Raw genomic sequence first — 19,095 nt, forward strand, 5'->3', positions numbered from 1 at the left:
GCTGTTGGAAGGTGATATTGTTGGCATGCGTAAGTGGAGATTTTATTCTATCCTTATTCATTCATTCATTCAACAAGTATTTTTTTGTTTTGTTTTGTTTTGTTTTGTTTTTTGCGGTACATGGGCCTCTCACCATTGTGGCCCCTCCCGTTGCGGAGCACAGGCTCCGGACGCGCAGGCTCAGCGGCCATGGCTCACAGGCCCAGCAGCTCCGTGGCATGTGGGATCCTCCAAGACTGGGGCATGAACCTGTGTCCCCTGCATCGGCAGGCGGACTCTCAACCACTGCGCCACCAGGGAAGCCCCAACAAGTATTTAAGAGTCTACTCCATGCTCAGCACTATTCTTGGTGTAGGGACTACACCAATGAACAAAAAATGATTAAAGAAAAACACTGTCAGTGGGAATGTAAACGGGTGTAGTCACTGTGGAGAACAGTATGGAGATTTCTCAAAAAACTAAAAATAGAACTACTATATGACCCAGCAATCCCACTGATTGAAACCAAAAACACTAATTTGAAAGATACATGCACCCCAATGTTCATAGCAGCATTACTTACAATTGCCAAGATACAGAAGCAACCTAAGTGTGCATCACAGATGGATAGATTAAGAAGCTGTGGTATATATATACAATGGAATACTACTCAGCTATAAAAAAGAATGAAATGTTGCCATTTGCAGCAACACTGATGAACTTGGAGGGCATTATTCTAAGTGAAATAAGTCAGACAGAGACAGACAAACACTGTATTATATCACTTGTAAGTGGAATCTAAAAACTACAGCAAACTAGTGAATATAACGAGAAAGAAGCAGACTCACAGGTATAGAGAACAAATTAGTCGTTACCAGGGGGAGGGGAGGGGCAATACAGGGGTGGGGAACAGGGAGGTGCAAACTATTGGCTGTAAGATAAGCTGAAGGAGGTATTACTGGGTTGGCCAAAAAGTTCGTTCGGTTAGTGAAACCGTTGTTCAATAAAGTCCTTCGTGAACATGAAAAATGTCTTTCATTTTTACTTAAAACTGAACGAAGTTTTTGGCCAGCCCAATATATAACATGGGGAGTAGAGCCAATACTTGGTTATAACTGTAAAGGGAAAGCAACCTTTCAAAATTGTATAAAAACAAAACAAAAAAATCTCTGCTTCATGGGACAAACATTTGAGCTGCTGCATGTTTGAGTAATATTAATAGAAGGAATTGAGGTAGGAAGTAGATGGGCCCCTGGCCTGGACAGCTGGTGTTTGTCAAGGGCAGTAAAATTGAAGCTTTGTTCTTCCCCAGACACTCCAAGGACAAAGTTAGTGGCAAAAACTGAGCTCTGCTGAAGTAAAGAGATAAGATGACTACTCCTGAGGTTAAGAGAAACTCCCTGACTGCACAGGCACATTAAGACTCCTTGGGGGCGTCAAAAAGGAGGGGGTGCCGCCCCATAATAAGTGATGCCAAGACCCCCATAGGCCTCTGCAGTGGGATCCATCTTAGCAAAAAGTTAGCACGCATGTTGGGGAGAGTCCTAGGACAGGTCAGGCGTGGAATAAGAAACAAGAAATTGGCCAAAGGTAAACAAAGACCCGGAAGGACTGTCCTAAATAAATGATTTAGATCACCTCTTTACTGCGCTCATTAGAAGACGCCTACACCCTTTCTCTCCAGGTGTGTATTTCTGCCTTGCTTCAGTCTCTGACAAACAAACCGTTTCTCTGTGTGCTCTCCCACTTGTTGTGCTGTGTCTCTAATAATAAACTTTGTACGTGCTTTTAGGTTTTGCCTCCTTGAAACATTCTGGCTTTCAAATGGGGGCAAGAGCCAGGGCCACTTAGCTTCTAGCCTCTGGCCCCTGGTGGTCCAGCGGCTAGGATTCCTGGTTTTCATCCAGGCTACCCAGGTTCAGTTCCTAGGCAGGGAACTAAGATCCTGCTTCAAGCCACCACTCACTGCTGTCTCTCTGAGATCAGAATGAGTTACACTGATTCCTACAGGCTGCCATCTGAGCCTCACACAGGGACAGGCAGGATGGCTATCAAACAGATATTTAAGAGGTAGGAAAACTAAGGCTCCAGAAAGGTTAAGTGACCTGTCCCACGACTGTTAAAGGAATGAGATCATGACCCAGGCCACTGACGTCCTGCCAGTCCAGTCCCCGTTCCTTATAGAACCACATACACGGCACACAGCACAGATCACTAAACCAGGAGGCTGCAAACCCAATTTGACCTGCTGCCTGCTTTTGTAAATAAAGTTTTATTGGAACACAGAGCCTCCCTGCCCCCAGTCTGATTACATTTTGTCTGTAGTTGCTTTTATGCTACAACTACAGAGCTGAGTAGTTGTGAGAGCGACCATCTGGCCCAGAAGCCCAAAATATTTACTCCCTGGCCCTTTAATGTTTGCTGACCCTTGCACTAAGCCACCTCCCAGTATTTGAATTTTATTTTAGAAAAAAAGGGCAAAACAATGCTAATCATATAATTAAAAGAGAACACTCCCAATTCTGTCCACCCACTCCCACCTACAAATCTGTATGCATTTGTACCCCTCCTCAGCTCCTTTTGTCTGTCTCAAAGAAAGATTTTCTTGGCGGGCTCAGGACTAATTTCCCAGCAGTGCTATGGTGGTCTCACGCCCTCCATCTCCTCCTGGACCCTTGCTCCAGCCATCACCCTCCATCTTCCTGATCTGCACTCATTCCCTCTCCAACAGCTCTTGGACCAATTTAAAATTAAAAAAAAAAAAATCTCCAAGTCGTTCTCATTTGGGTCTTTCCTTGCTTTTTTCCCAGGGAAACTGATAATTCAATTATTGAGCCCCGTCCAGGAAAACTTTTATGGTGCCAGACCACAGAGAGCATTGCCAGGGTGCGGCAGTTCCTTCTATGGCTCTGGGGAGGACGCAGGTTTGGCAGGCACAGAAGTTCCTTCCTTCCTTCTTCCCTCGCCCCCTCCTCCTGTCCCTCCTTCCTCCCTCCCACATTTATCCAGTACCTATCACGTCCCAGGCACAGTCCTGGGTTTCGGAGCTCTGGCCTCAAGGTGTTCCCACATACCCCAGCGATCAGGAGCATGTGAGAGGTACGCGCAGAAGATGCCACGGGAGCAGAGGGGGTATCTACATCACGGGCTGGGGTGGAGCGGCAAACTCCCCTCCGGAGGTGATCATTGAGCTGACTTTAAAAGCTGAGGAGGAATTAGCTAGGTGAAGAGGAGGGAAAGGCATTCCGGACCCAAGGAACAGCACGTGAGGGGATACGGAGCCGGGAAACAGCTGTGTGAGCTCAGAGGCTACACGTGGGCGCACGCAGCTAAGGGATGCGCCGCCAGAGGCGGGAGGTGTGTGAGGACTGGCCCTGGGCACTAAGCTAAGGAAACCAGATTTGATCCTGAGAGCAGGAAAGACCCACTGAGCATCGGGCAGGGGAGTGACAGAGGCAGGAGCGCATTTTAGAAAGATCCCTGGCAGCCAGGAGGGGGACAGGGGGCGGCAGCGTGGGAAGCAGCTCATGGAGGACGCCCCCATCTCCACCCAACAAGCAGCAAATAAATGTGTACCGCAGGGCCTGCACTGTGCTAACTGCTCACCGTACGTGATCTCACTTCGAGTTTGCAATCATCCTGCAAAAGCGGAGGGACTGAAGCCTGGAGAGGTTGAGAAATCTGCTCCAGGTCACCAGCTAGTAAGTGGCACATATGGGATGCTAGGTGGGCTTTGACCCAGAGACTGAGCTCCTAGCCACTGCTCTACCCAGCCCGAGCTCCTACGGCAAGAGCAGGGGGAACAGAGAGGAGGGGACAGAGTCAAGGGACCAGAGACGTTGACACTGGTAGCATCTGGTAAGACTCAGGGACCCAGCAGATAAGGGACACGGGAGTGGGTGAGGGTGCGAGAAGGGACGAGTCTGCAGTCCTGGCTGGCAGGGCAGGAAGCACAGCCGGAAGAGAAACAAGCGTGGATGGAGAGCGGGGCCGGGGGCTTGGGAGACTCCGTGAGGCTGAGGGCGAGCAGACTGGGATTGGGAATCGGGGCACCTGCATGACGCGAGGCTGTGGTCAGAGGGCCCTTGGGACCTGATGCAAACCCCGCCAGCTGCCAGGAGAGGCGGGCTTCCCCTCCCTCTGCCCCCAGCTGCTAGGGCAGCATAGCCCTTCCAACAGTTTAGAATCTGTGAACATGTCTGCCTCCCCCTCTAAACTGCATGTGCTGAGGTCAGAGACTAGGTTGACTCAACTCTGTGCCCCGGGTGCTGAGCCTAGTGCCTGCCCATGGCAAGAGCCAGAAGCTGCAGCCGGGCTAGGAGGATGGGTGCCAGGCAAGCCCCATCCCTTCCCCGGCCCCCATTTCCCTCTGTGCACCCATGAGTGACACCTGGCCTGCCTACCTGTCCAGGTCTCGAATATCACGTGACCTAAGTTATTGGATGATGATGGGAAAGTACGGTGCAAATTTGATGCTGATGTGGAAGCGAGCCTGGCTTCCCACTGACTGGTTTAAAGACTTGAGTGGTGGGAATTCCCTAGCAGTCCAGTGGTTAGGACTCGGCACTTTCGCTGCCGTGGACCCGGGTTCGATCCCTGGTCGGGGAACTAAGATCCCACAAGCCGTGCAATGCGGCCAAAAAAAAAAAAAAAAACCCGGTGGCAATTGTAGAGCTTCCCTTCACACCATACAATACAAAAATCAAGGCAGGATGAAAGAGTTTTAGGCTAACCCTGCCCATGACATTCAAATGACCTAATGTGGTTTCATTAAAAGAGTTTATGATTTTTCCCCTCCAAAGGTTTACTTCCACTTATTAGGGAGAAGCCCTCACTGGAGCCAAAAAAGGAAAACGAGGACCGTTCCCACTGTTTCTGTTCCTCATGCAAACAGAAATGGCAGTCTTCCTTGAAGAAAACAGGCTGAGACCCAGCACAGAGCTTTAGATGGGAGGGAAGCGCTCTCCCCGAGTGGGCTGCCCTCCGTGGAGCTGGACCCTTTGAACTCCCCACGCGCTGGCCTTGAAGTCGAGAGGCCAGGACGCTGGGGTCAATGTCTCCGCCAGCTGTCACAACACATTTCACAGGAGTCACTTCAGTGAGTGTGATTGTCTTGTCTGCTCGGACTGGGTGGCTTCTAAGCAACACACATTTGTTTCTCACTGTTCTGGGGGCTGCAAGTCCAAGACCAGGGTGCCTGCGTGTTCCGGCTCTAGGGGAGGGCCCTCTTCCGGCTTGTAGGCTACTGTACGTCCTCACGGAAGCAGGAGGGAGCTCTCTGAGGTCCCTTTTATAAGGGCACCAGTCCCATTATGAGGGCTCTGCTCGTGACCTGATCACCCCCCAAAGGCCCCAGCTTCTGATACCATCACATCGGGGCTGAGGATTCCAACCTATGAATCTGGGGGGGCGGGCGACACAAACATTCAGTCTGCAACAGTGACTGAGGTCTAAGGGACAAGATTCTGAGCCAGGATTGTGGCACTCCAAAGTGGGCGCGAGAAGGAAGGCAGCCGTGGGGAGCGGAGGGTTCCGTGGCCAGTTGGGATGTGACCCGGCTCTATGTCCCCATCTGAAAAGGATGCCCCTCCTCTCACCACGAGGCCCTTTACCGTTTAGCACAGTGGGCTGGGGCCCCATGGTCTCAGGTAAGACAGCAAACGCTCCGTGACACAAGTAGCCTCCATAGCGGGGCCAGCGGTCCCTCCACAGGTCACCAGGGGACCTGGCAACTGAGTGTGAGTGGGTCAGTCCAAATCCCTCCCCACACCTGCCAGAACGCAGGTCCTCGTGACAGCTGAGCAGAAGTATTGCACATTCCAGGGGCCCAAGCTGGAAGGCACATCACAGAGTCTGTAAGGCCCTTTAAGTTAGAGCTGGGACACCAAGATGCAGGGTGGAGGGGCAACGAGATCACACAGTCGGGCGCAGCACATTATTATACAGGTGCAGGGAGCACTGTCTTCAAGCAGGTGGGACCATTGTTTTCGTTGTAAGTCAACACAGGTTTCTCTGAGTTCGAGGTCCGATGAAGGGCAAAGCATTTGTGACGGTGAGTAGTTATGTCTGAGTGTGCATGTGTGGTGTTCTGTGTGTGTAGCTGAATTGTTATGGGCTGAATTGTGTCCCCCCCAAAATTCCTGTGTGGAAGTCCTAACCCCCAGGACCTCAGAATGTGCTTGTCTTTGGACCCAGGGCCTTTAAAAAGGTGATTAAGGATAAATGAGGTCATTAGAGGGGCCCTAATCCAAAATGTCTGGTGTCCTTCTAAGAGGAAGAGACACAGACCCACACAGAGGGATGACCATGTGAGGACACAGGGGGAAGGTGTCCCTGTACAAGCCAAGGAGAGAGGCCTGAGGAGAAACCAGACCTGCCAACACCTTGACCTTGGACTTCTAGCCTCTAGAACTGTGAGAAAATAAATGTCTGCAGTTTAAGTCCTATAGTCTGTGGTATTTGTTACAGCAGCTGAGCAGACTAATACAGAGAACTAGCCTGAGGGGAAGACACAGTGCTGTGGATAGAGACTGGAGCTGGGGTAGAGCCAACCTCTTTGCAATCGGAAAGGGACAGATGGTTCAAATCAGCCGTCTGCCCAGGAAGGGTCTGCACCTCTCCCTCAAACTCTCCTGTACCGTCTAAGCCTGTCAAAGGAAAGCAACCAAAATGGTGAAGACTGCCAAAATCTTTTCCCCTGAGGATGAGATGAAGTGTTTGGAGATCCTCATCTGAAGAAGAAAAGACTCAAAGAGGAGCAGGGACAGCCAGCAGAGTGGATAAGAGAACGGACTCCCGAGCTACCTGCTTGGGTCTGAACCTGGGCTCTGCCATTCGCTAGCTGTGTGACCTTGGACAAGTCATCTAGCCTCTCTGTGCCACCGTTTCTGCATATGGAATATAGGGATGATAGCTGTACCTTCTTCCTAGTGTGGTAAGGATTACGTGAGTGAATATTTTTAACTTGTTTAGAACCGAGCCTGGCACACAGACAGTGCTATCTAAGCACTAAATAGTAACAAAAATGTAATCGGGACAAATGGGCATGGGATTAGATAAGAGCCCTGAGATGCAGGGCTGAAAACGGGGGCCAGTAGGAGACCAGAAAAGCAAGGGAGTCAATTCAAGGGAAGGAAGAATGTTCGAATAAGCAGAACTGTCTGAAGACAGACCAGCTCGCTTGGGGGCCGTGAACATCCCGTGGTCATGGCGGGAAGGATCCAGGCAGAGCCCGGCTGACACTGGCAGGACTTCTGTCCTGCTGGACAGGAGGATGCTGGACAGGAGGGCAGGCCTAGGCCTCCAGGACCCTCGCCCCACGTTCTCCTCCTCCGGGTGCCCTACCTTGTCCGAACTGAGCCGTCCGGTGCACGTCCTCGGCGTTGGGGAAGCCCAGCATGCGGCACACCACGTCTCCGTCCTTCTTGTCCCAGCCGTCATCGCACACGGTGCCCCAGCGCCGCTCATGGTACACCTCCACGCGGCCCTGGTGTGGGCCCGAGCCATTCACCAGCCGGACCATCAGGGCCTCCATGCCACCTGCCGGGAGCAGCGCAGGGTCACGGGTCACTACCCGAGCTGGACATAGTGGGGCCCCGCCTGGGGACCCCCCCCCCGACTCCCCGCCACCACCCGGCATAGGAGAGGGGAGCTGGGGCTACAGCTGAGGTGGAGCCGGCAGCCAGAAGAAACCGTGGTGTCACCCCTGCCCGTTATCACCCCTGCCCGTCTTCTCTCCACCTTTTTTTTTAAATAGACTTTATATTTTTTTAATAGTAAAATTGAGAAGGAGGTACAAATATTTCCCATAAACCTCCTATCCCCCCACCCCCCCATGCACAGCCCCCTTTGCCACTATCAACACCTCCACCACGGCGGTAATCTGTGAACCCACAATGACACGGCACGATCACCCAGAGTCAACAGTTTACACTAGGGTTCACTCTTGGTGTTGTCCATTCTGTGCTTTGGGCAAATGTCTAATGACATGTCTCCATCATTACAGTGTCCTACAGGGCGATTTCACTGCCCTAAAAATCCCCTGTGTTCCACCTGTTCACCTGCCACCCCACCTCCGAACCCCTGGCAACCACTGATCTTTCTCCTGTCTCCATAGTTTTGCCCTTCCCAGAATGTCATATACTTGGAATCATACGGTATGTAGTCTTTGCAGATTGGCCTCTTTCACTCAGTCATATGCATTTAAGGTTCCTCCATGTCTTTCATTGGCTTGATAGCGCCATTTCTTTCTAGCACTGAATAATATTCCATTGTCTGGATGTACCACAGTTTAGTTATCCACTCACCCACTGAAGGACCTCTTGGAAGGAATTATGAATAAAGCTGTCACAAACATTCCTGTGCAGATTTCTGTGTAGACCTAAGTTTTCAACTCATTTGGGTAAATACCAAGGAGCAGAATTGTTGGATTCCTCTCTACCTTTTGACACCTGGTGACCAGCAGTCAGGCTTGCTGGAGCGGATGGTGAAGGAGAACAGAGGAAATCAAGGGATGGTCAAGGCTTTGTGAACAGGTGGCCCTGCTGTGTGCTTTAGTAGGTGGAGAGGTCCCCCTGTGTCTCAGCACAGGGCTGAGACACTGTGCTGAGTGTTGTGTTGTCTCTGTGCTGTCATCTGTGTCCACCTGCCCACTAGGCTGTCAGCACCAAAGTGTTTGAAGCCAGACAGACCTGGGTGTGAATTCTGGCTCTGTCCCTTACTACCTGTTAAGTGGGGGACAGCAATTCATCAAATCTTAAAAGCCGCTGTTGTGTAAGGCCCATCACTATTTTCCATGCTACTAAGAAGGAAGAAGCTTTGCCAGTTACAGTGGCAGGCTGTACATATTGCTACAGGCTTCCAGATTTCAGAGATGTTAAAATATGTGTCACAGAATCAGTGAAATACAGCAACAGGTGTAAAGAGCTTAGAACGGCGCCTGGCACATACAAGACTCTTCTTTCTACCTGAACGACCTTAAGAAAGTGTTCTAGACTCTCTGAGGGCATTGCCCCAACTGTGACATGGGGACAACGCATAGGGCTGCTTTGCAGACTAAGTGAAATGACCTGTGTTAAGGGTCCAAGCACGGTGCCTGGAACGTAGTAGGAAATAAGCAAGTCCTAGTTTGCAACCCCCGATCCCCATCTCTGATGGCTGAAGCCCTGTCACGTTCATCTATGAACTCTGTTCAGCACAGAGCTTGGCTGCAGGAAATGTACAGTAAACGTCTGCTACATGGATGAAAGAGTGAAGATTCGTTCTTTTGCATTACAAAGCAAGGCGTTACTTCTCCAAGGGGAGCAGCTGAAAAAAGCCTTTGGATCATCTCAAAGCCAGGGTTTGGCTGGAGAGTTACAGCGTCAGGGAGATACACACCGTTAGTGCCAGAGCTGGGATGGCAGCTTGGGTCTACCGATGTGTCATCTAAGGTCCTTTCGCCAACCTGTCCGCCATGCCATGAGTTGGGGTGGGGGGCAGGTATCTTCGCCCCTCAGGGACCTGAGCTTGACAAGATATTGGAGTGTTGCCACTTTTGCAGCCAGAAGCCGTCTGGAGGTGTGGGGTGGAGACGGGTACAACTGTGCTGTGACACAGGGACAGGTGTGTGATACGATGCAGGAAAACCCTTCCACGAACTGCCAGCGAAAATAGCAAACCTGGACTTCCCTGGTGGCGCAGTGGTTAAGAATCCGCCTGCCAATGCAGGGGACGTGGGTTCAATCCCTGGTCCAGGAAGATCCCAATGGCAGGAGCTACCGAGCCTGTGCTCTAGAGCCCATGAGCCACGACTACCGAATCTGCATGCCACAACTACTGAAGCCCGCGTGCCTAGAGCCCGTGCTGCGCAACAAAGACAAGCCACCGCAATGAGAAGCCCGTGCACCGCAATGAAGAGTAGCCCCCGCTCGCTGCAACTAGAGAAAGCCTGCGCGCAGCAACAAAGACCCAACGCAGCCAAAAATAAATAGATTAATTAATTAATTTTTAAAAGCCCTTATCTTAAAAAAAAAAAAAGAAAGAAAATAGCAAACCCAGTCAAGTTCTGCTCCCAATAAGTACTGCACCCTTGGATTATGTTTTTGTCTTTCTTTTCTTGACCGGCTGGGCTAGGGAATTCCCTCTTCTAATGACTATGACTTGGCAAAGACCTTTTTTTAAAAAAAAAATAAATTTATTTATTTATTTTTGGCTGTGTTGGGTATTCGTTGCTGCATGCGGGCTTTCTCTAGTTGCAGTGAGCAGGGGCTTCTCTTGTTGCAGCGCACGGGCTCTAGGCGCCCGGGCTTCAGTAATTGTGGCTTGTGGGCTCTAGAGCACAGGCTCAGGAGTTGTGGCATACGAGCTTAGTTGCTCTGCAGCATGTGGGACTTTCTCGGACCAGGGCTCGAACCCGTGTCCCCTGCATTGGCAGGTGGATTCTTAACCACTGCACCACTAGGGAAGTCCTGGCAAAGACCTTTATAGGATCCTGGAGGAAGTGGCAGAATTGATAAACCCCGTATCTGTGTCACATGGGAAAGGAGAGGAATTAGAACTGGCTGCGTGTCTGTTTTGAGTTGCCCAGGCTAGGAAAACCCCAGAATATTCTGCACAGGGGGACCACAGAAGTCCCCAGGAGACCACACCCCTCCCAAGATGCTGCAAGAGTACGGTGTGATGGCATGGAAAGGCTCCTGGAAAAGTTTAATTCCATTTTCTAGGCATCCTTCATCCCTGACTATTCTCCCCACATGGGTTTGCATCCTTCATCCCTGACTAGTCTCCCCACGTGGGTTTACAAGCTCCAGCCAGGTTATCAGAAAAGGCTGGGGATGAGCAAGAGAGTGTAGGAATCCTGGAGACAGAAAACACAGAGAGAAGCAGGATGCAGAGGCCAGGTCTGAGACAGGGACGCTCCCCTGGGAGCAGTCATGACAAGCTAACCTGGAGCCAGCAGCAGCAAAGGAGGCCTGGCCCCGGGACAGGGGTTGGCCCTGGTGGGTTGGCCGAGGCTGAGATGTCAGCCTTGATTTCTCCCAGGCCCGCCTCACCTCTGTCACCACACTGTCACGGTGGCAGTGGGCCACGCCAGGCCAGGAGGCCTCCAACAGCAGCCCCCGTGTGGGGTCATCAGTAGAGGGAGAAGGGGCAGGAGGATGCTGTGTGTCCCAGAGCAGGCCAAGCAGAGTTCAGGGTCAAAATAACAGGAAGAGGCTGGGTGGAGTGTGGGCAAACAGGGCTGATGTTCAGAGCTTCCCCCTTAATGTCTCCACTCTGGCCAGCCTGAACTCACTCTGTTCACTTCTTTGTTTTGCCAAAAAAGTGATCATCTATTAGGGGCTTTGTCCTGTTCTAGGAGCTATGGATACATCCATGAACAAAGTCTCTGCCCTCGTGGACTGATATTGTAGTGGGAGAGACTAGCGATAAAGCTAGGAAACAAATAAAAATATAACTATGGCCACATAGTGATGCACAGATGGGAACAGAAGCACAGGAAGGGAATGGAACGTGGAGGGGGCGCCATCTTGGACGGGTAGACAAGGAAGGGAATGGATCATGGCAGGGTCACCGTCTTGGATGGGTAGACAAGGAAGGGAATGGATCGTGGGGGGGCACCATCTTGGATGGGGAGACAAGGAAGGGAATGGATCATGGCGGGGGGCACCATCCTGGATGGGGAGACAAGGAAGGCCTTGAGTGTTGACCTGAATGAGCAGAGGGAGAACATGGACCTCCCCCCACCCCCCATCTCAGAAAAACCCATGTCTGTACTCTGGCCTAAGATTTTCATGTCCTTTAAATCTCAGCTTGAATGTCACATCTCTCAGAAAGCCTTTTGTGGTTCCCCCATACCTGGCTACAGCCCCTTCTGTGGACATATTTATCACTCCATGTAATAAGTTCCTGTTTACTCTTTTGGGACACTGTAAGCATTCTGAAGACAGGTCATGTGGCCTGATACAGTGCCTGGTATATCAAGACGCCCAAGCTGGGCGAAACGAAGGCATGCACGAATGAATGCACTAGGACAGTATATACCCCAGTGGGCAAGTCCTGTCTAGTGGACACAGCTCCCCAGAGCCAACGGCTTTGGTGGGAGCCTGAGGAGAGTCAGCATCAGGGCTACCAGTGTTTCCAACACCCTCTTTATTACAGCACAGCCCCTTCTACTCAGTCCCCTCACTGATGGCTTCTTTCGGTGGGACGGTCCTGGATCCTGGACCCAGAATTCAAGTTATTGGTGCAATGACCGTACATTCCAAATGAGAAAATAAGGCTGTGGTCTGTCATGAGATTACAGTGAGTGCTGAGGGAAATCTGGAGAGCGGCACTTGGATGCTGAAATATTAGAATTCCCAGGAGGCTTCAGTGTATATGCAAGTGGCAAAAGAATATTTGGAAACAGATCAACTTCCAAAAATTGGAAACATATGGTAACCGTAATTATGGGACACAGCGTCAGTCCTGGTCTATGCCCCATGCTCCCCACACATCAAGCAAGGTCATGGCCCCCATCAGTCCTGTGGCTACGTGTGCCCCCCGCACCCCGCACACCCAGACCCCAGGGTTGGCTCATCGAGCACTGGAGTCTGTTCCTTTTCACTTGTTCCCAGGTTCCCCCCGATCCAGGGCTTCTCCCTGGATGGAGGCTGAGCACAGTTCCCTGCCCACGGGATCGGCAGATACTGCATGCCCCGGAAGAATCAATGAGGCACATCTTGGTCTAGCTCCATCTTACAGAACATGGCACGAAGCTGTAATTTTTAAATCCTTTCTTCCCCTTAACAAAAGCCCATCCCTGTGGATACCTTCCTCAGGAAAGCCGTGGCTGAGAGCTGACCTGATTATGATGCAAACTGCCCCAATTCAGGGAATCAGACAGAGGTTTGGGTTTCTGCGGGCAGAGGGTGTAAACTTTGCTTTTTCCCAGCAGTTTCTGCCCTAGAGCAAAGCTTTCCCACCAAGCAACCAACCACCTATGGGAAACGCTCTTACCCCACGGCTGTGTCAGCCCGACATAATCAGATGTGGTGTCTGGGAGGCTGCCTCAGCCTGGTACGTGCCCCCCACCCCCTTACACTTCTTGTAAGTCCAGGGAGCTTATTCCGTAGACACCCACCCAGAGTGCTCCCCAGGGAGCGTGTGGGTCTATTTGGGGTCAAGAAGATGCCTCTCTTTGCACATGACAGTAGAGGAAGATGGAAGGCAGGGGTTTTGACTGTACAAAGCCCAGGCACTCCTAGGCCAGTAGTCAGAGGGGATGGCCCAGGTAGGGGGCAGAGGACCTTAGGCTGTCACAACTGCATGTGACTTCCCCTAATAGCTGCCCTTGACCGACAGGCCTCTTTACTTTCTTCTTAACCTCCCAGCTCGGTGAGCCCTGGGAAATCCTTCCCGAGCAAAATGTGGACCCACAACTCCACAGAACCCAGTCCGCCAAGCGAAGCTCATGTGGATATCTGAGTTTGATTCGTAAAGGGAACCCCCTGAGTGAAGAGAATATCAAACTCTTTCTCTTGTTATGGGGTCCCTACTCTGCAGACTGGAATCTACCTGGACACGTGCCTACGGTCTGTAAGTGGAGAGGACAGTAGCGACCGCCAGGCTGGCCCACACCCTGCTCTCTGCAGGAAGAGCCCTGCCCGCGTTCCATCTCTGGTCTGGGAGACCCAAGCTGAAGGGTGGGCTGTTCCCCACCGAACACCTGGAGGATAAGCGGAGGGTTTCCTGACTTGATAGCTTGTCCCAAGTCCTAGCCCACTAAGTCCTGGGCACGAGTTTTTCCTCATACCTCCTATAGCAGGGACTCCCCGATGTTCTTTTTTCCCTGCTGCCCCAGATTTGGGGTCAGAGGTTCTCCCTTTTTCTACAGAGAAGCAGAGAGGAGTCCCTTCCACCAAAGCCTCGACGAGCAGCATCACTGTAACTAACAGAGGAGGAAGCTGATGCATGGAACTCAGGGCAGGAGACTGGTCCTTTCCAGCTGGGTAGCCTCCTTGCTCTCTCCCAGATCAGAGGGTTCAGTCACCTCACCAACAGGTTTCCCAGAGCATCAGTGGCTCTAATCCCTGCTTGGAGCTTCCCGCCTAGCTGCAAGGCCAGACCCCAGAAGCCACCTCCTCATTCCCTGACCTGCTCTGCTGACCCTGCCCATTACCCAGGCCACTCCTGGGACCGACCATGAGACCCTCATCCACCCTCCTGCAGCAGGATCGCAGGTCTGCTCCAGTCCTGACCCGGCCCCTCAGTAAAGAGGGTGGGGCTGAGGCACAGAAGAGGTCAGATGGTAGAGAAGAACAAGACATTGTGTCTGGGTGAAGGAGCTTTGCATTTTCTGGAGATATCTCTAGCAACAACTTCCTCACGCGCAGTTGTAGGCTACAGATGTCACCATCATTTGGTGCGTGGAGTTACTTTTAGGTAATCGTCACACAGTCTTTAGGCTTTTCTTTTTCCTTTTTTGCTGCACCGCGTGGCTTGCGGGATCTTAGTAGTTCCCTGACCAGGGATTGAACCCATGCCCACTGCAGTGGAAGCACAGAGTCTTAATCACTGGACCGCCAGGGAAGTCCCTGGGCTTTTCTAACCATCACAAATGATGGAGAAGCCTAGAATTTCCCAGCTGGCAGAGACTTGGAGACCATCATAACCCAAACTCTTCATGTGATACACAAGGGAACAGAGGCCCAGAGAGGTGCTGTGTTTGCCTAAGGTCATCCCACAGTCAGCAGTAGAAGAGCTGGGACTGAACTTGAGACTTCACATTAGAACCAGTTCTCCATCCATATCTTCCTTTCTCTCCAAGTCCTTCATTCTTTTTTTTTTGGCCACGTTGCGTGGCTTGTGGGATCTTAGTTCCCTGACCAGGGATTGAACCTGGGCCACAGCAGTGAAGCACCAAGTCCTAACCACTGGACCACCAGAGAATTCCCTGAGTCCTTCATTCTTCATGGGACCTCTGGGCTGGGGTCCACTAAGTCGGCTTCACGACTTTGATGCAAGATGTCTTTGGATGGAGGAGTCCCCTTAAAAACAAATGACTTTAACCCTTGAATAGTAATACTTCTACCCTAAATGCACAGAAACAATTTGGCTTCTCCTAAGTCTTCCGGGAGTTCCAAGATGGCAGGAATACCCTCGTGAAGCACAGCTACTGCTGAGTTTGTAGATGAAAATGAAGATGTCGCTGTTTCCAGCTGGGGAAAGGATAAACCTGTCTTAGCTTTCGAGAGAAGTGATAATATTCCACTGACATCCAATGTGATTGTACTTCCTGTGCACAGACGTGAGGGACTGAATATGCATTACCTTTGTTAATTCTCTATACAACGTATGTATTTCTTTTTTCAGTTACTCATTTACTTATCCATCCAGACGCACTTATGGAATCCCTACGATATTCCAGAATTGTACTAGGTGCTGAGGATGCAAGGACAGATAAGTATTGTCTACCCTTGAGGCACTCCAGTGAACTAACAGCCTAAAATGGATAAAACCACAGAACGTCAGAGCTGGTAGAGACCTCAGGGACTTCCCAGTCCAAACCCCTCATCTAGAGATGAGGAAACTGATGTTCAGAGCTGGGATGCCAGATGCCTCTCTTTCTAGACCACTGCTCCTTCACTGGCATTGGCATTTTCAGTACCCTCAATACTTAACATGATGCTTGGCCGGCTGAAAAAGCTAAGTCAATGTCTGATGACTAGGTGGGATGAAGGGCAGATGAGTGGATGGATACGTGACTTTGTCAGGGGATCCGGTCAGAATCCCCAGCTGAGTACCGCATGGTTCCTGTATCTCTCTGGTTCTAGGTGCCTGGCTGTTCAGAATGGGTGCGGTGTCTACCCACTGAGCCCACCACACCAGAATGAAGACCGTGACGGGGGGCACTGACCCTGGGTTCTATCTATTTGTGCTGCTTTTCTGTAGATCATTCTAGACTCCCTGTTACTGGTTGATTTCTAAACATGGATTGACCCAGTCATGGGGACACAGAGGGTTGGAACCTGCTTCTTCTCTGGACACAAAAATGCTACAAGGCAATTCCAAACTGCCCCTGCTAAGTGCCACCAGAGGGGATCTGGGGTGGGCAGTGTGGGGTAGGCAGGAGGGCGGTGAGCCAGGAGGAGGGCACTGGCAGGGGCCAGGCAGGGCACGCTGCCAGCGTTCTTCTTAAGCCTTAGAGGCACTAGGACACTCTCTTCTCCTCCTTTCTTCACCTGTCACACTCACTTCCCAGGGTGCTTGAGGGGATCAGTGACAAAGACCCTCTCCTTGACCAAACCCACAGTTTCTAACAGCTCCAAGCTGCATCCCTAGGATGACCCTAGCCCCCCCTTAAAGTGCCTCTGAGAACCCTCAAGGCTGCTAAAGGAATTTACTGTTTGTTCCAGCCACCATCTGAAGTCAGCGCCCTGTCTCCCAGCCTCTGTGGGAGGGGAGGGGCTTAACTTGAATCAGTCCCAGTTAGCAACCCAGATGGGTTTCTCAGGGACCAACCCCTTCCTGCTTTTAGTAATTTTTCACGTCCCTGACTCCACTGAGTCCCCACTCACCCCTCACTCCCTCACTCTCCCATGAAAATGCCCAGTCACCTCTGTAGGAATCAAAGTTGAACTCAATTCCCCTTGACCTCTTTGCCCCACTACATATAGTATATTACTGATTAAGATCTGTCCTGACCACTTTAGCACCCAGCTTTGCTTATCTTTGACATCAGGTGTGATGAGACTGGCATTAGCTAGTCAACATGTATGCCATGCTCACAGCCCATGGGCACTTCCTTTCCCATGTGTAAGGCCATGAGTGATGGATGGGTCTGGCTCAGGAGTTCGGTCCAAACCACTAGAATGATGTAGCAGGATCACCCAGACCCTCTCAGGAAGCTGAGTGGGGGGAATATGCAGAGAGCTGAGAAGCAGCAGAAGCAAAAAGAGGCAGGGACAGTGGAATTAACAAGCTGTGCTGGACATGAGACACCAGAGTGAAGACACGAACCCCAGTCCTGAAGCCCCCAGAACTGCCTGGGATTCTGAAAGAACTTCCCCTTCCAGGCTCTGCAAGGCCCACTTGTATTATGAGACCCAGTCTTCCAAAGTCCTCCCAGGTGTCCTTACCATATGACCCCATTACGTGAAGTGACCCAGTGAGTCTCTGGTCCTTGCTACCAAAAGTGCCCAAAGAGAGCACCTGTGAATCCCACACACCCATCGGAAAGCTGCTTAGTTACTTGCCTCTTCTGCGCTCGGTGGATTGGGGAATTCGGATGGAGGAAAACATGGTGGTGGGGATCCCTGTGGGAGGCACCAGGGGAGAGGGGAATGAGGCTGGCTCTGGACTAGGAACAGGGTCTAAATCCTGGCTCCACTATACAACCAGATAGGACCTCTCTACACTTACCCTCTTCTTAAAATGGGTAAAATGGTGATGGTTGGGAGCAGTCGCACATGTCAAAGACTTGGCACACCACGGGCACCCATTACTGTGAGCTCCAACCCCGGTCAGCCAGCACTTCGCCCAGAAACATGTGCGTCAGCTCTGAGACGTCTTCATGAGTTGCTGAGTTTGGCTCGGATACCAGTAGCCCCGTCAGGGGTGTATCCTTGAAAGTCTCATTGCAAAGCCAGCCTGCTGCCTGGGGAGCGGGAGCAAGGGCGGGGGGGGGGGGGGGGCTCATCCCTCCAATTGGATTAATCTCCTCCTAACTTCCTCTGCTCTCCCCAGGGCTCAGTTCCTGGCTTCTTAGCATATTAGGGGAGGGGGACAGGGGCGGCAGCAGAAGACTGGCTCCTGCTGTCAGCAAGTTTCTGCTCACTAATGCAAGCTGGATGTGATTCGTTAAGCAAGGCCACTCCGGAATGGTCCAGGAATGTGAAGCCAGGGCTGAGGCCACTCTGGGGCTCCCAGCACATATCTAACATGTGGGGATTCTTTTCAAAAAAACAAATAGCTTTGCTCTCTTTGCCTTGTAAATGTAGATGTAGGAAAAGCAAGGTCTTAGACAAAGCAGGCTGGGTCTGCTCCAGATTCCCCTGCTTTGGCGTTGAATGCCTGAGCCCCAGAGCTGGAAGGGACGCTGGATGTTGGCCTTGAATCCCCCCTCCCACTTCAAACACAGGATTCCTCTCCACTCTGTACCAGGCCTGACAGCTGCTCATTCTGCCTCTGGGGATGGAAGGGAACTTGACAGTATCTCTTGGGAATCCATTCCAGGATTTTAAAACCAACATCTGGTTTCACTCACAGGGCGCTGGCCTCTCTGGAGGGCTCCAGTGTTTTTTTCATCCAATTACTTCCTACCTAATTTTACTCTATTTGCTTTGGGTTTCAGGGTTCTAATTGGGGGGCGAGATGCAGAATATCTTCCTCTTTCTCCAGCATCTGGTGGGAGCACAGCCGAGGGAGTGGCTGCATTATTCAGCCTCTCAGTGGGTCCGGGAGGACAGCTTAACGACCAGTAGCTACCATCTCGGAACTGGTTTCCAGGGCTGGGGCAGCCTTAGAACTACCCACTGCCTATGGGGCTTGTCTGCACCTGGCTCAGAGCCGCTCCAAACCTAGCACAACAAAGGCAGGTCCTGGGTGCCGCCCGGGAGAGATTTCAAGTCAAGGGTGGACGGTGAAGGGAACTCACGTACACTCAGTCCCCACGACATGTCAGGCCCCGTGCAGAGTTCTCAGGCCCACCCTCGCTCATTTACTGTTCACAATAGCTCCATGAGTTAGGCATTACGACCCTCACTTAACAGAGGAGAAATGGGCCCACAGAAGGCAAATAACTTGCCTAAGGTCACACAGCTGCTCTGAGGTGGAGCCAGGGAGAGCAAAGGCCTTTCATTTGCAAACCACAGAGCCAACTGTCAGGCTGAACACTTCAGACGAATATTTAATAACAGCCCACGCCATACGTAAAGTACCTTTCATCTATCTCCCAGCAGCCCCCTGGGTCTGTAGGAATTCGTGTCTTTAGGAGTAAGGGAAAGAGCCTGGGACTTAAAGCAGTGGTTCTTGGCTCTGGGCTTCATGTAAGAATCACCGGGGTGCTTCAAAATCTACCAGCGGGGAATCGGGGGAGGGACATTTTTGAACAGTTGGCAGCTAGTGGAAATGCCCAGCCAGGGCTAGAAGCAC

At 51.5% G+C, this 19,095-nt stretch overlaps 1 protein-coding gene across 2 annotated transcripts in view; it reads right to left on the reverse strand.

Moving 5' to 3' along the window:
* SCARA5 (scavenger receptor class A member 5) overlaps positions 1–19,095 on the reverse strand; it is a 117,756-nt gene that overhangs the window by 5,545 nt on the left and 93,116 nt on the right. For both annotated transcript variants that reach the window (XM_067745253.1, XM_067745254.1), the window contains exon 8: positions 7,324–7,518. In XM_067745253.1, the coding sequence (XP_067601354.1) occupies positions 7,324–7,518 (195 nt within the window). The remainder of the gene's footprint in view (positions 1–7,323; positions 7,519–19,095) is intronic.

The sequence above is a fragment of the Pseudorca crassidens genome, chromosome 7, assembly GCF_039906515.1.
Source record: "Pseudorca crassidens isolate mPseCra1 chromosome 7, mPseCra1.hap1, whole genome shotgun sequence".
NCBI classification, from domain to species: Eukaryota; Metazoa; Chordata; class Mammalia; order Artiodactyla; family Delphinidae; genus Pseudorca; species Pseudorca crassidens.